General features: G+C 48.2%; 1 protein-coding gene across 1 annotated transcript; it reads left to right on the top strand.

Annotated features, from left to right (window-relative positions):
• Window positions 1-5,592: 5,592 nt before the first annotated feature.
• LOC138667414 (oocyte zinc finger protein XlCOF8.4-like) lies at window positions 5,593-14,339 on the top strand. The gene is made up of 7 exons (XM_069755631.1): window positions 5,593-5,664; window positions 6,698-6,847; window positions 6,977-7,153; window positions 7,237-7,360; window positions 7,443-7,540; window positions 13,515-13,605; window positions 13,727-14,339. The coding sequence occupies exons 2-7, from the start codon at window positions 6,770-6,772 to the stop codon at window positions 13,759-13,761; spliced, it is 603 nt and encodes a 200-aa protein (XP_069611732.1). The 5' UTR covers window positions 5,593-5,664; window positions 6,698-6,769; the 3' UTR covers window positions 13,762-14,339.
• The last annotated feature ends 1,092 nt before the right edge of the window (window positions 14,340-15,431 follow it).

Here is a 15,431-nt window from a genome sequence, read left to right as displayed (position 1 = left end):
ACAGCCAGCTTCTTTAGCAATGACCTTTTGTGGCTTACCTTCCTCGTGGCGTGTGTCAGTGACTGCCTTCTGGACATCTGTCAAGTCAGCAGTCTTCCCCATGATTGTGGAGCCTACTGAAACAGACTAAGGGGACTGTTTTAAATGCTTAGGAAGCCTTTGCAGGTGTTTTTTTTGTTAGTTATTAGTGATGAGCAAATATACTCGTTACTCGAGATTTCCCGAGCACGCTCTGGTGTTCTCCGAGTATTTTTTAGTGCTTGAAGATTTATTTTAATCACCGCAGCTGAATGATTTACATCTGTTAGCCAGCTTGATTACATGTGGGGATTCCCTAGCAACCAGGCAACCCCCACATGTACTTATGCTGGCTAACAGATGTAAATCATTCAGCTGCAGTGATGAAAACTAAATCTTCGAGCACTAAAAAATACTCGGAGGTCACCCAAGCATGCTCGTGAAATCTCGAGTTACGAGTATATTCGCTCATCACTATTAGTTATTCTAATTTACTGAGATAATGACTAGTGATGAGCGAATATACTCATTACTCGAGATTTCCCGAGCACGCTCGGGTGTCCTCCGAGTATTTTTAGTGCTCGGAAATTTACTTTTCATTGCCACAGCTGAATGATTTACATCTATTAGCCAGCATAACTACATGTGGGGGTTGCCCACATGTAATCAAGCTGGCTAAGAGATGTAAATCATTCAGCTGCGGTGATGAAAACTAAATCTCCGAGCACTAAAAAATACTCGGAGGACATCCGAGCGTGCTTGGGAAATCTCGAGTAATGAGTATATTCGCTCATCACTAATGACTTTTGTGTTTTCATTGGCTGTAAGCCATAATCATGAACATTAACATAGATAAATACTTGAAATAGATCACTTTGGTTGTAATGACTCTATAGATATGAGTTTCACTTTTTGTATTGAAGAACAGAAATAAATTAACTTTTTGATGATATTCTCATTTTGTGAGAAGCACCTGTATTTGAATTAGTCCTGAAAAGAGCTGTTGGTTTAATGTAACATCAGCAGCAACTCTCCCTACACTATGTCCGTGTACAATGCTCCAAACATGGCGTCACCAGGTCTTAACACAGACTTGATGGTACTATGTGGCGGGCAGTCACAGTAATGCCAGTAGCCAACATGTTTATGGCATTACTGTGTATGGCGGGCAATCCCTGTTTATTGGCTGTCTAATAGGCGGTAAACACGTGAGTATAACACCCAAATACCCGGATACTCGATCAAGTACTGAGCACGCTCTCCCATCACCCATACCTCCCAACTTTTGAAGATGGGAAAGAGGGACAAAGTTTGCGGCGCGCAACCCGCGCCGCGGCAAATTTTAGGCCACGCCTCTGACCACACCCATTCACTAGTCACACCCATATCCATGTCTCAACCACACCCATTTAGCACTGCTGATCAAACTGTTCATAAAGAATAATTATAAAAAAAAAAATATGGCCACACAGTGCTCCATACTGTATAATTGCCGCACACAATGCTCCATACTGTATAATGACCGCACATGATGCTCCATACTGTATAATGACCGCACATGATGCTCCATACTGTATAATGACCGCACATGATGCTCCATACTGTATAATGACCGCACATGATGCTCCATACTGTATAATTGCCGCACATAATGCTCCATACTGTATAATGACCGCACATGATGCTCCATACTGTATAATGGCCACACATGATGCTCCATACTGTATAATGACCGCACATGATGCTCCATACTGTATATTGGCTGCACATGATGCTCCATACTGCATAATGGCCGCACATGATGCTCCATACTGTATAATAGCCACACATGATGCTCCATACTGTATAATGACTGCACATGATGCTTCATACTGTATAATGACCGCACATGATGCTCCATACTGTATAATTGCCGCACATAATGCTCCATACTGTATAATGACCGCACATGATGCTCCATACTGTATAATAACCGCACACGATGCTCCATACTGTATATTGGCTGCACATGATGCTCCATACTGTATAATAACCGCACACGATGCTCCATACTGTATAATAACCGCACATGATGCTCCATACTGTATAATGACTGCACATGATGCTTCATACTGTATAATGACCGCACATGATGCTCCATACTGTATAATAACCGCACATGATGCTCCATACTGTATAATGACCGCACATGATGCTCCATACTGTATAATGACTGCACATGATGCTTCATACTGTATAATGACCGCACATGATGCTCCATACTGTATAATTGCCGCACATAATGCTCCATACTGTATAATGACCGCACATGATGCTCCATACTGTATAATAACCGCACACGATGCTCCATACTGTATATTGGCTGCACATGATGCTCCATACTGTATAATAACCGCACACGATGCTCCATACTGTATATTGGCTGCACATGATGCTCCATACTGTATAATAGCCACACATGATGCTCCATACTGTATAATGGCCGCACGTGATGCTCCATACTGTATAATTGCCGCACATAATGCTCCATACTGTATAATGACCGCACATGATGCTCCATACTGTATAATGACCGCACATGATGCTCCATACTGTATAATGACCGCACATGATGCTCCATACTGTATAATTGCCGCACATAATGCTCCATACTGTATAATGACCGCACATAATGCTCCATACTGTATAATGACCGCACATGATGCTCCATACTGTATAATGACCGCACATGATGCTCCATACTGTATAATAACCGCACACGATGCTCCATACTGTATATTGGCTGCACATGATGCTCCATACTGTATAATAGCCACACATGATGCTCCATACTGTATAATAACCGCACACGATGCTCCATACTGTATATTGGCTGCACATGATGCTCCATACTGTATAATAACCGCACACGATGCTCCATACTGTATATTGGCTGCACATGATGCTCCATACTGTACAATGACCGCACATGATGGTCCATACTGTATAATGGCTACACATGATGCTCCATACTGTATAATGGCTGCACATGATGCTCCATACTGTATAATAGCCACACATGATGCTCCATACTGTATATTGGCTGCACATGATGCTCCATACTGTATAATAGCCACACATGATGCTCCATACTGTATAATAACCGCACACGATGCTCCATACTGTATATCGGCTGCACACGATGCTCCATACTGTATAATAACCGCACACGATGCTCCATACTGTATATTGGCTGCACATGATGCTCCATACTGTACAATGACCGCACATGATGGTCCATACTGTATAATGGCCACACATGATGCTCCATACTGTATAATGGCCGCACATGATGCTCCATACTGTATAATGACCGCACATGATGCTCCATACTGTATAATGACCGCACATGATGCTCCATACTGTATAATGACCGCACATGATGCTCCATACTGTATAATGGCCACACATGATGCTCCATACTGTATAATGGCCGCACATGATGCTCCATACTGTATAATGACCGCACATGATGCTCCATACTGTATAATGACCGCACATGATGCTCCATACTGTATATTGGCCGCACATGATGCTCCATACTGTATAATGGCCGCACATGATGCTCCATACTGTATATTGGCCGCACATGATACTTTGTACCGTATAATGGCCACACATAGCTACTCCTACACACACGGCTCCGCTCCATACATCTCGTACACACACGGCACTACTCTGTACACCTCGTACACACACGGCTCCGCTCTATACACATTGCACACGCTCCGTATACTTTGAGCACGCATGGCTCTGCTCTGTACACCTCATACACACGTGGCTCAGCACTGTACACCTCATACACACGTGGCTCCGCTCCATACACCTTTCACACTCTGCTCTGATCCGCACACCTCTTACACACACGACTCCGCTCCGTACACCTTTCAGATGCTGCTCCGCTCCGTACATCTCGTACACACCCGGCTCAGCTCCGTACACCTCGTAAACACGCGGCTGTGCTCCGTACACCTCGTACACACGGCTCCGTACACCTCTTACACACGATTCCGCTCCGTACACCTTTCACATGCTGCTCCGCTCCGTACACACGCGGCTGTGCTCCATACACCTCGTACACACCCGGCTCAGCTCCGTACACCTCGTAAACACGCGGCTGTGCTCCGTACACCTCGTACACATGGCTCCGTATACCTCTTACACACGACTCCGCTCCGTACACCTTTCACATGCTGCTCCGCACACCTCGTACACACGCGGCTGTGCTCCGTACACCTCGTACACACAACTCCGCTCCGTACACCTTTCACATGTTGCTCCGCTCCGTAGACACGCGGCTGTGCTCTGTACACCTCGTACACATGGCTCCGTATACCTCTTACACACGACTCCGCTCCGTACACCTTTCACATGCTGCTCCGCACACCTCGTACACACGCGGCTGTGCTCCGTACACCTCATACATATGGCTCCGTACACCTTTCACAGTACGAGGTGCACCGAGCGGAGCCGCGTGTGTGTACGAGGTGCACCGAGCGGAGCCGCGTGTGTGTACGAGGTGCACCGAGCGGAGCCGCGTGTGTGTACGAGGTGCACCGAGCGGAACCGCGTGTGTATACGAGGTGCACCGAGCGGAGCCGCGTGTGTACGAGGTGCACCGAGCAGAGCCGCGTGTGTGTCTGTGTACGAAGTGTACTGAGCGGAGCCTCAGCCGCGTGTGTGCACCGAGCAGAGCTGCAGCTTGTAATTAGCACATGATGATACAGTGACTGTCATAGGGGCTTAGGCTTAGCCCTTTTATGCCTGGGGAAATAAAGCAGCCACATTGATGTGTTGTCACTGTCTCCCAGCAGGCTGCAGCTGCTCCTCCTCCACAATGCACTGGACGGAGTCATCTCTGTGACATCCACTACTCACTGATCTGCATCTGTCCCATTAGCAGCCTCCAGTCCTCTCACGGTCTGCTGCTTACATTGCCCCCGGCACCCAGGCTGTGTCCGGCTGTGTTATGTTCACACCTCAGGTGTCCCCTCTCTCTGAACTGTGAGGCACACTGGAAGACTCAGGAACACACCGACGGGGAAGGGGCGTGGCCTAACAAAAGGGGGCGTGTGACAGCAGCATCAACTGTTCTGTCTGCGGGAAGCTCTGCGTCCTGGGCAGGACAACCGGGACAAGCATCAAATCCGGGGCAGTCCCGCACAATGAGGGACGGTTGGGAGGTATGCATCACCACACACCAACCTTCTTGATGCGTATCAAATTATAAGCCCCTCTAAGGTCAAGGATAGAAAACCATTTCCATATAGCCTCCAAAGGCTGATTATGATCACGGCTCCGCTCCGTACACCTCATACACATGTGGTTCTGCTCCATACACACGCGGCTCCGCTCCGTACACCTCATACACACGGCTCTGCTACCTCAACACTGTAAACCCCTCCTGACCCCAAACATAAACTTCCCCACAACCAGCACCATGACAACCAGCACAGGAGCAGAGTCCTGCATACACTGAGGCCCCTGATCATGTGACCCCTGACTCCTCCCCTCCTGTGACCTCATCACAGGTCCTGTGCGCACAGAGCAGCCGTATATGTGGAGTGCAGCTCTGCAGGTGGAGGGTCCACACCAGAACTGTAGCAGGTAAAGACCCCAATATCCACAGGTTTCCTTCTAATTGGGGGAACTATCACCTCTAATAATCCTGGGACAGTTCTGACAAACACGGTAAAGTGCCCCTTTATGGAGGTGACAGAAAGTCTGTTTAGTCCCTTTAGCTTCATAGTATCAGCTCTAATCCAATGGTGAGAGAGCGATTTACCCTGAAGAGTCACAGATTGTGGGGGTGTTATAAAATGTTATATTTAGGGGGTTTGTGTTGTCTCCTTATAAGAATCACAATGGTTTTGTTCCTTTTCCGCTGATAGATACAAACAACCCAACTATGAAAGACGGGAACCAAGGAAACCTGTATTACTCTCATAGTACGGGGCCTCTACACAGTATAATGTTCCCCCAGTAGCCTCTATATTAATACAAAATGCCTCACATAATCTGCTACCACCTAAACCACTAGATAATAAATCCTCATTTATCCCCAATCTTGATACTGTACATTGCCACTTTCTTGGATCCCACACACAGTATAATGTTCTCACAGTATTTCCAACCCAATTTTTGGGGTCTATGAAAGACGGGAACCAAAGAAACATGTATTACTCTCATAGTACCGGGCCCCACAAAGTATTGTCGGGAAACCTTCATATAGACGGCCGGTGGTGATGGAGTCAGTGACCGACTCTGGACAAATATGTTTCTAGAGCCGTAGTAGAGGATGAAGATGTCGTCCTCATCATGAAGTAGTTATTTCTCCTGTCACGTGTAATGAATATCTCCTGCAGTATTGCTAATGCCGATTCCAGGGTCGGTAAATGAGACGAGAATTAGCGTTATGGAAGATGAGTCTATGAGGAACGTATTCAGCTGCCGACTCCGAGGAAGAAACTGCTTGTTGTCTGTGGCCTAAATATATAGGTTTTATTAGTAGATGGAAAGAAGAAAACTGAATACTGTAAAATAATAAATCTCCTCATATGTTTCCCTTATTATCTCCAGTAATTGTATTATTACACAGGATTCTTATGATGTTACATCGGCTCATCTTCTTCTCATTCAGGTCTCTACAATATCGGATCCTCTCAGTGAAGATTTTTTGTATAAGAGAATTTTTCTGAATTACCCATCAAGGATGGATATAGACAGAGACAAGATGGCAGAGAGGATATTACACCTCACGCTAGAGATCCTCTTCCGGCTTACTGGAGAGGTGAGAGATTCTGATGATGTCACATTATATCATTCTTATCTATGGGAATAACAGATGGACAGAACTGGAGAGGTGAGGACTCTGGAAATGTCTGTAGTGAGATTTATTAATGTGTCTCTCCATAACCAGGATTACACAGTAGTGAAGACCTCTAGTGATCACTGTCAGGACCCTGTGTCTGAGGGATGGGGAAGACCCCTGATCCCAATCACGGGGTCTCCACCTCACCACCTGATCCATGAGGACATCAATGACCAGAAGATCCTAGAACTCATCTACAAGATGATTGAGCTGCTGACTGGAGAGGTGACACTGCTGGGAATGCTGGGACATTATACAGTAACACTATGAAGGAATCGGGGGGATGACGGTATCATTGTGTGTGTCAGATTCCTATAAGGTGTCAGGATGTTGCCGTCTATTTCTCCGTGGAGGAGTGGGAGTATTTAGAAGGACACAAAGATGTGTACAAGGACATCATGATGGAGGTTCCCCAGCCCCTCACATCACCAGGTACAGACAGGACTAAATACACACGGCCTATAATTATCTGTATGTAAAGAATGAATTCAGTCCCTGTATGTGTTTCCTCCAGATCTATCCTGTACGAGGACAGCACCAGAGAGATGTCCCTGTCCTCTTCTTCCACAGGACTGTAAGCAAGAAGATCCCAATGTTCCTCAGGATCATCAGGTAGATGGAGAGAAGGTGTAATTAAATCTCCCCTATGATGTGTAGACATCTGTGAAGGTCTAGAGGGGGGGCTGTATGGGGCGCAGCTAAAAGGAGGCCCCCACATGACTGCGTTGCCATGGGAGCAGTGCAGTAGGTTTAAAAAAAAAAAAAAAAAAAAAAAGTTATGAGAAAAGGGGCCCGGGGATTGGAAGAGTAGGATTGGGGGTGGGGATTTATGCAAAAAGGGAGGTGGGGGCTTGGGAAAGTGCGGGAAAAGGGAGATCAGTCACCTTAGACGGGCGAAGTGAGTGGACCTGCTGCCACAGCCTCTTACCATGTCTACCGTGGACAGCCTGGTCGCTCAGCTTCGCCGGGAGGCTAGATCCAGGAGGGCCGGATGGCTGGAGGAGCAGCTCACAGGGCTGCTCGGAGTCAGTGGGAGCCAGGACAGCGGGAGCCGGGGCAGCAGAACCAGGCGGTCTAGGCCGCCAGACAGGCTGTCCCCCGACACTACACCGCGCGGCAGGCGCAGGCCGCGGAGCCCCTCCCGGGACCCTGCGGGGGCTGGGGGACGCGGCGGATCCACCTTGCCCGCCCCCTCCCCCGGCAGGAATCCACCTGGCGGCCCTGCCGGCGCGGTGCTGGGCGAGCGGTGCAGACGTGGCAGGATGCCGGCGCTGCACAGGATGCCAGGGCCGCACTTCCGGTGCGGCCTGGCAGAGGGCGCGGCGGCGCCGCAGCACCTAGAACGGCAGCTTCTACCCGCCGGGGAGCATCTCCCGCGGTGGCGGCAACGCGAGCGGCGGGACGGGGGAGGAGCCCAGCGGCAGCATCCACCAGGCAGGAGCCGGGGAGTATCGCGGCGGGTGCAATTGCGGCGGGTGCACCCGGATCCCATCCCCCCAGTGCACCTGGCTCTGCGACAGGACGGCAGAGCAGATTATCGGGCAGGACAGCGGCGGCATCACGGCAAGGAGCGGGTCGCGGTCGCGCCGCAGGAGCGGCGTCCAGAGGAGACAGTCCAGCGGCTGGAAACAGAGGACTCACGGAGCCGGACAGATCCAGATCCAGCAGGAGGTCGAGGGACCGGTCGCCTTCGCCAGTCTCGGTCCCCCCTGGTGACGTGGAGGCCAGGGGTGCGGGCCTGGGGCAGATGAGCGGCAGCGATGATTCCGGGAACGAACATCGCGACGAAATGGACCAGCAGGATTCAGGAAGCACGGCTGGTGGGGACACAGCACCTGCGCAGCCACGTGAGTACATGTCCAGTCTTTTTCCAGTGCCGGGTGTTTCGGGTGTAGTGGAGCGGGGTGGGGGCAGTAATGAGGTTCCGGGGGTTAGAGAGCTTTTAGCGGGTATGTCGCAGATTGGATGGGGGCGGGGGTAGCTCAGTTGCTAATAGTGTGGGATCGTCGCCCGCTGGTGCCTGGGTGTCGGTTGCCGGGGGCGTAGCAGGGGGTTCGAACGAGATTGCGAGCTCGGGTAGTGGGACGCCTGTTCCTGCGGCGGGGGTGTCTGTGTCGGTACAAACGGAAACGGGAAAAGGTGATACCGTTAAGTTAGACGACAGGGCAAAAGGCGAGGTATATGTGTGTTTTGAGGGTCCGCTGGGGGCCCATTTGAAGAAAGAAGTCAAGGAAAGGATTTGGAAAGATGAATACGTAGAGATTTTCTCTCTCCTTCCTTTAGAAAAATTTAACTTGGATAAAGGAAAGAAAGACGACAGTAAAAAGGAGGAGGAAGAAAAGAGGCGTTGGCGCCTTATTCCTCAGACGTTCGTTAACTGGCAGCAGGCCTTTGCCATTCTAGCGAGTGTTATAGGGGAGAAATTCCCCGAGAATTGCTCGGGCCTGTTTTGTTATTTGGATGCTATTGGTGAAGCGCATCGTACCTACGGGGGCCAGGCTTGGCTGAGATACGATGAACAGTTCAGGCAGCGAAAAGCAGTGAGGCCGGAGATAAGGTGGGACCAAAAAGACATCGGGTTGTGGTTGAAGGTGATGGCTCCGGTGCGTTATGGGCAGTCCTTTCAGGGGGGAGGGGGGGTAGCAGTCAGCAGTCAGGACAAAGTGGAGGACACGAGTCTCAGGGTTCAAAGGAAAAATCTGGGACATGCTGGCAGTTTAATGAGGGCCAGTGCAAGTATGGCACCACTTGTAAATTTAAACACGTGTGCTCCCACTGCAACGGGGCCTCTCACGGAGCCGCTAAGTGTTTCAAGAAATCACGTGGTAAGCCATCAGTGGGTGGCGGTCAAGGGGGTGACTCCGGTGAGGGTTCAAAAGATGGCCCCCTATCTAAGTAGATACCCGGATGTTAAAAGGCGGAGGTTATTAGGGACGGTTTTCTTGAGGGGTTTAAGATCCCTCACCCGATGCATGTTGTTCCTTTTTCTACAAAAAATTTGAGATCAGCTAGCTTGCATGCGGAGGTTGTTTCGGCTAAATTGGCAAAAGAGGTTGAGCTGGGAAGAATGGCGGGGCCTTTTAGTTCGTTGCCCATGGCTGGTGTAATTGTTTCCCCGCTTGGGGTGGTGCCCAAGAAGGAGCCGAACAAGTTCCGGCTAATTCAGCATCTTTCGTATCCCAAAGGATCCTCAGTTAATGATGGGATTGCGGAGGAGTTGTGCTCCGTTGTTTACACATCGTTTGATGCGGCTGTTCGGTGGGTGCGAATGTACGGGCCTGGAGCATTGCTGACAAAAACGGACATCGAGTCGGCCTTTAGGCTCTTGCCTGTGCACCCGCAGAGCATTCCTTTGTTAGGTTGTTGGTGGGAGGGTGGTTTTTACTTGGATAGGTGTTTGCCTATGGGATGTTCGATTTCCTGTGCATTGTTTGAGACTTTCAGTACTTTTTTGGAGTGGGTAGTGAGAGACGTATCGGCCGTTCCTTCTGTCATTCACTACTTGGATGACTTTTTGTTTGTTGGTCCACCGGATTCAGCAGTGTGCGGTCATTTACTTGGGACCGTGGAATGGGTGGCCGGACAGTTTGGTGTTCCTTTGGCACAGGAAAAAACGGAGGGCCCCTGCACGGTCCTGAGTTTCTTAGGGATTCTCATTGATTCTGAAAAAATGGAGTGTAGGTTGCCGGATGATAAGTTGGAGTTGCTTAAGCAAGAGGTGAGTCGGATTGGAAAATTGCGGAAGACTTCATTGAAGGAGTTGCAGTCGCTGCTGGGCCGCCTGAATTTTGCTTGTCGTATTATGCCAATGGGCAGGATATTTTGCCGCAGATTGTCCAGGGCGACGGCTGGAGTCCGGTCGGCTCATCATTTTATTCGTTTGGGTAGAGAGCATAAGGATGACCTTCTTGTTTGGCAACGTTTTTTGGAAGGCTATAATGGCAGGTCGCTTATTCAGCAGGAGGATCTGAATGCTTTTGATTGCGAGATCTACACAGACGCGGCAGGTGGAGTTGGTTATGGGGCCTACTGTGGAGGAAAATGGAGCGTCGGGGTGTGGCCAGAGGATTGGCGAAAGAAGGGGCTTACCAAGAATTTGGCATTGTTGGAGTTGTTCCCGATTGTGGTGTCAGTGTTTGTTTGGGGTGACAGCTTTCGTGACCGGCGAATACGTTTTCATTGCGATAACTCGAGCGTGGTGTCCGTGATTAACAGCCTATCTTCTTCTTCCCCTCCAGTAATTAGGTTGGTCAGGGAGTTGGTCTTGAGATGCTTGGAGTTGAATGCATGGATTTCGGCGGTGCACGTGCCAGGAGTTCAGAACAATATAGCTGATGCTTTGTCTCGTTTGCAGTGGGACCGATTCCGGGATTTGGCTCCAGATTCGGAGGCGGCAGGAGCAGCATGTCCTTTGCATCTGTGGCAGGTGGTTACGGAAGGGGAGGCCGATTGATCCAAGCCTCGGTGTCAAACAGGACATGGTCAGATTATGCGGCGTCATGGGCCATGTGGGAAAGTTGGTTGTTTCAATGCGGCTCGGCTGAGTCAGATAGCGACAGGGCAATGGCGTTATTGGCACTGGTAGGTAAGGTCGTGGAGTGGGGTTGGTCCATGTCTAGGTTAAACAAGTTTATAGCAGGTTTGGCTTTTGGTTTTCAGTTGCAAGGATTGAGGGACGTCACAAAGGACTTTGTTATACGGCAGGCGTTGAAAGGTTTTCGTAAGGGTAATTCGACTTTTGATAAACGTAGGCCCATTTCTTTTGGGTTGTTGCAGCGGTTAGGGGAGGCCTTGGGCGTCATTTGTTCATCTCAGTTCGAGGTGGTACTGTTTCGATTGGCCTTTTCTTTAGCGTTTTTTGGTGCTTTGCGTCTGGGTGAATTGGTTTCCCCGAGCAAGGACAGGTCGGGTGGTCTTTTGGCGGAAGATGTGGTTTTTTGGGAAGGGGGAGTTGCTTTTTGGATAAGGCGTTCAAAGACGGATCAGCTAGGTAGGGGAAAGAAAGTAGTACTAGGAAGGGTGGCGGGTAGCGGGATGTGTCCGCAACGCTGCTTAAAGGCATATTGGAATTTGTCATCGGTCAGGTCAGGCCCTCTGTTGCAACACCAAGAAGGGGATTTCTTGTCACGTTTCCAGTTTGTAGCCATTTTGAAGAAGGGCTTGGGTTTACTGGGTGTTAACCCGGAAAATTTCGGCTCGCATTCTTTTAGGATTGGGGCCGCATCTGAGGCCGATGGTTTGGGCCTCGGGCCGGAGGTGATCAAGAAAATAGGCAGGTGGAGTTCTAATCGTTACCTGTCTTATGTGCGGCATTAAATCAACAATGCGGGGTGAAGAAGTGCGTCTTTGCGGATTGTTAATTGTGGTTGTGTTTTTCAGGTCGTGCCCCTCTTTTGGCGTGGATTGTCGGACACTCTTTCGTATATTGGGGCGCCCTCCGGGCCAATGCGCGCGCGAATGGTAGGCAACTGGGTTTCGGCCGAGAGGCAGTGATCATCCGTTGGATGGGGACTCGTGGTATGTCGTGGCGTAGTTTCTTGCCGGAATTCTCCCGCGCCGCCCGTCTGGATCGCCCCCCGGATATTCTAGTGGTTCACTTGGGGGGTAATGATTTGGGGGCAAAACCCGTGAGGGAACTCATTCGGGATATCCGTTATGACTTGTTGAGGCTGTGGGTATCTTTTCCCGGTATGATGACAGTGTGGTCGGACATTGTGCCACGGAAGACGTGGCGGGAGGCCCGTTCCCATAAAGGGATTAACAGAGCCAGGGTAAAATTGAACAGGATGGTGGCGAGTTTTGTGTCCCGGAATGGGGGTATTGCCGTGAGGCATTTCGAGCTGGAGGCCGGGGTCGGTAATTTCTGGAGGGATGATGGAGTGCATCTTAACGAGATCGGGATGGATTTATGGGCGCTCTGTCTACAGGAAGGAGTAGAAAGAGCTTTGGCGGTGGTGGGGCACTCACGAGCCTGAGATGGTCAGGGCTGTTCGTGTGTGGCGGGGGGTGGGGTTCTTGGAGTTGGTGATGATGCTGATAGGGTTGATCTGGCTTTTGGTACGGGCTCTGGACGGGGTGTTTACCTCGGGAGCTTTGTGGTTGGTTTGCCCGAAATGGGTTACATGGTGCCCTCGAGCTGGTGGTTACGGCTGAGGGTAAATACGTGTTTTTTGGTCAAAATTTTGGGTAGGCTCTCTGCCTATTATGAGCCAGATTTTTTAGCTCCAAGAGCCCCCCCCTCGAGGTTTTATATTTACTGTTTACATGTTGTTATTTATGTATTTGTTTGTTAATAAAATGGCCGCTGTGGCCAAATTATCCAAAAAAGAAATTAACGTGGTGGTGTGTTTTCTTGGGTAATAGATGGAGGGGTTAAGAGGGGCAAGGTAGTTGGGGGTGGGGGATGCTTTACGGAAAGGATCCTTTATTGGCCATACGCGGTCATGTGCTTAATCTTGTTTTATCCACCAGTATTATATGCTTTATACTTGTGTAATGAGAACAGTGGAGATGGCAGGATTAGAGCTGATCATAGATGTGACTTCTCCATCTGTCTGTGACTTTTACAATACAGTATTTGTTTCAGGGTGAAGATCTGACCCATATTAATACTGCAGAGACATATTTGAGGGGTGATGAGCGATGTAAAGAGGAGATTCCTACATATGACTACCCAGGTGAGTAGTAACCACTAAATGCAGAGAAGTCACAGATTCTTCTCAATCACCTCCTATGGCTACTTTATCAGTGTTGTAGTCCGACCATATTACAATCGTGTGATTACCTTTTTGCCTTTAGACCACAACATTATCCTCCACCGAAAGCTGATCTAATTACTTTGGGCATTGAAAACCCTTTCCTATAGAACTTTCAACCTGGAGGATCCACCTACCTCCTGGGATTAGGAGACGCTGACCCTTACCTCCCCAGATCTGTAAACTACAAAGTAAAATGACAGCATATGTAGAATGTGCTGACAAGTTGGAAATATATTATGATGGGCCTCTTGGAGAAATCGGAGGGTAATGTTTCTGTTGTTTTCCAAGATCCCTGATATGGGAAGAAGGGAAAAAACAGGGCTTCGAAAAGCGCTGCCAAGTGCTGAGCCATAAAGTTGGGTATCAAAACAAATTAACATAAAAAATTGTTCATTTTAAAATGCTTCACATTTGCAATGTGAGCCATCTCCTTCCTCAGACATATAGAAATACATTGTGGATGTTAAATATCCTCCAAAACGCCGTCACTAATCCAATTGCTTAATTCATTAATTAAATCGCGCTTATGATGCACAGTTTTTTGTATTGAAACCTTTCATCTTATAAAAAACAATACAAATAGATGTAAAATGCATATTGGATGTACAATAAAATGCATATAAAGAAAAATAAACATGGCAACAACCAAAATACCTAAGGATTATTTAAAAAGATACCCCTATTTAGTTTTTTCCAATGCTCTTATTCAGGCGCTCCGGTTTAAGTGTGGATAGTTTAAAAATCCAATAGGATTCCCTATTCACAAGTCTTTGGAACCTATTAGACACATTTTCTGATATTTGTTCTAATATAATAATTCTTAAACTGGTGGGATCTAGTTTACATTCTAAAACGAAATGCCTAAACAGACTGTGACAAATTATACCTTTCCTAATATTATGTCTGGAAGAAATCCAACCAGAGCCAGTATATGGATACAAGCAAGATAAACACCAGACAGGAATTGTATATTAAAAGACGCCTTTATTGAATACAGTGGCAATTAGATGTATATTTTACATATTCATAAAAAATCCGCATGAAAAAAGACAAAAATAATGATGTATAAAAGAATATAAAAAAATGTAGAAAAAACCTGAAGTAAAAGGCTGACCCCAACAGTATATATAAGCCGCAAGGGGTGTAGCTCCCGCAAAATGTATGTAGCCCAACTAAAGCCTTAAAAATAATAAGCAGCACAAGAGTGTCCGTATATAGATGTATGCTGGACTACTAAAGTGCAATGTGCCCAAGTAAAAAAAAAACAAAACACAAATATCAGCAGTGTGCAAAATATAAATAAAGTGTCAATAGTGCAACAATATTTACCAAAATTGGTGAAAGGATAAGCAAAGAAGATGCTGCCTATACAGACTAGCAAATTACTCTAAAAAACACAGAACAAGGTGCCAAGGTGCAATATAGCCAGATACGGCCGAAAATGTGCACAGCGCAATATTAAATATGGGCAATGATACTACTCTATTAGTTGGAGGCCGTGGGAATCACTAAAGTCCACCAATAACCAAGGGGATCACAGCAGCCTAATTAATCCAAGCATGTGAGGTGGTGGTATGGGGAGCACACTATACCTTAATTATACAAGCAGATCAGCGGGGTCAGCCTCATCCTCATGCGAACGCGCCCCGACGCGCGTTTCGGATGTAAATCCTTCGTCAGGGGGATGGCTATTAGGGCGCAGAAGCGCCGTTTAAATAGTGTCCCTTTTACTAGCGCCACGGCCC

This window comes from Ranitomeya imitator, chromosome 2 (genome assembly GCF_032444005.1).
Source record: "Ranitomeya imitator isolate aRanImi1 chromosome 2, aRanImi1.pri, whole genome shotgun sequence".
Lineage (NCBI taxonomy): Eukaryota > Metazoa > Chordata > Amphibia > Anura > Dendrobatidae > Ranitomeya > Ranitomeya imitator.
The sequence above is the reverse complement of the archived record's forward strand: the minus strand, read 5'-3'. Positions and strand labels throughout refer to the sequence as shown.

Bases quoted from the DNA above. Each gene is read 5' to 3' on its own strand.
- LOC138667414 (XM_069755631.1), top strand. From the start codon at position 6,770: ATGGATATAGACAGAGACAAGATGGCAGAGAGGATATTACACCTCACG. The intron at 6,848-6,976 runs GTGAGAGATTCT...CTCCATAACCAG, and splicing joins TCTTCCGGCTTACTGGAGAG to GATTACACAGTAGTGAAGAC. The intron at 7,541-13,514 runs GTAGATGGAGAG...TATTTGTTTCAG, and splicing joins ATGTTCCTCAGGATCATCAG to GGTGAAGATCTGACCCATAT.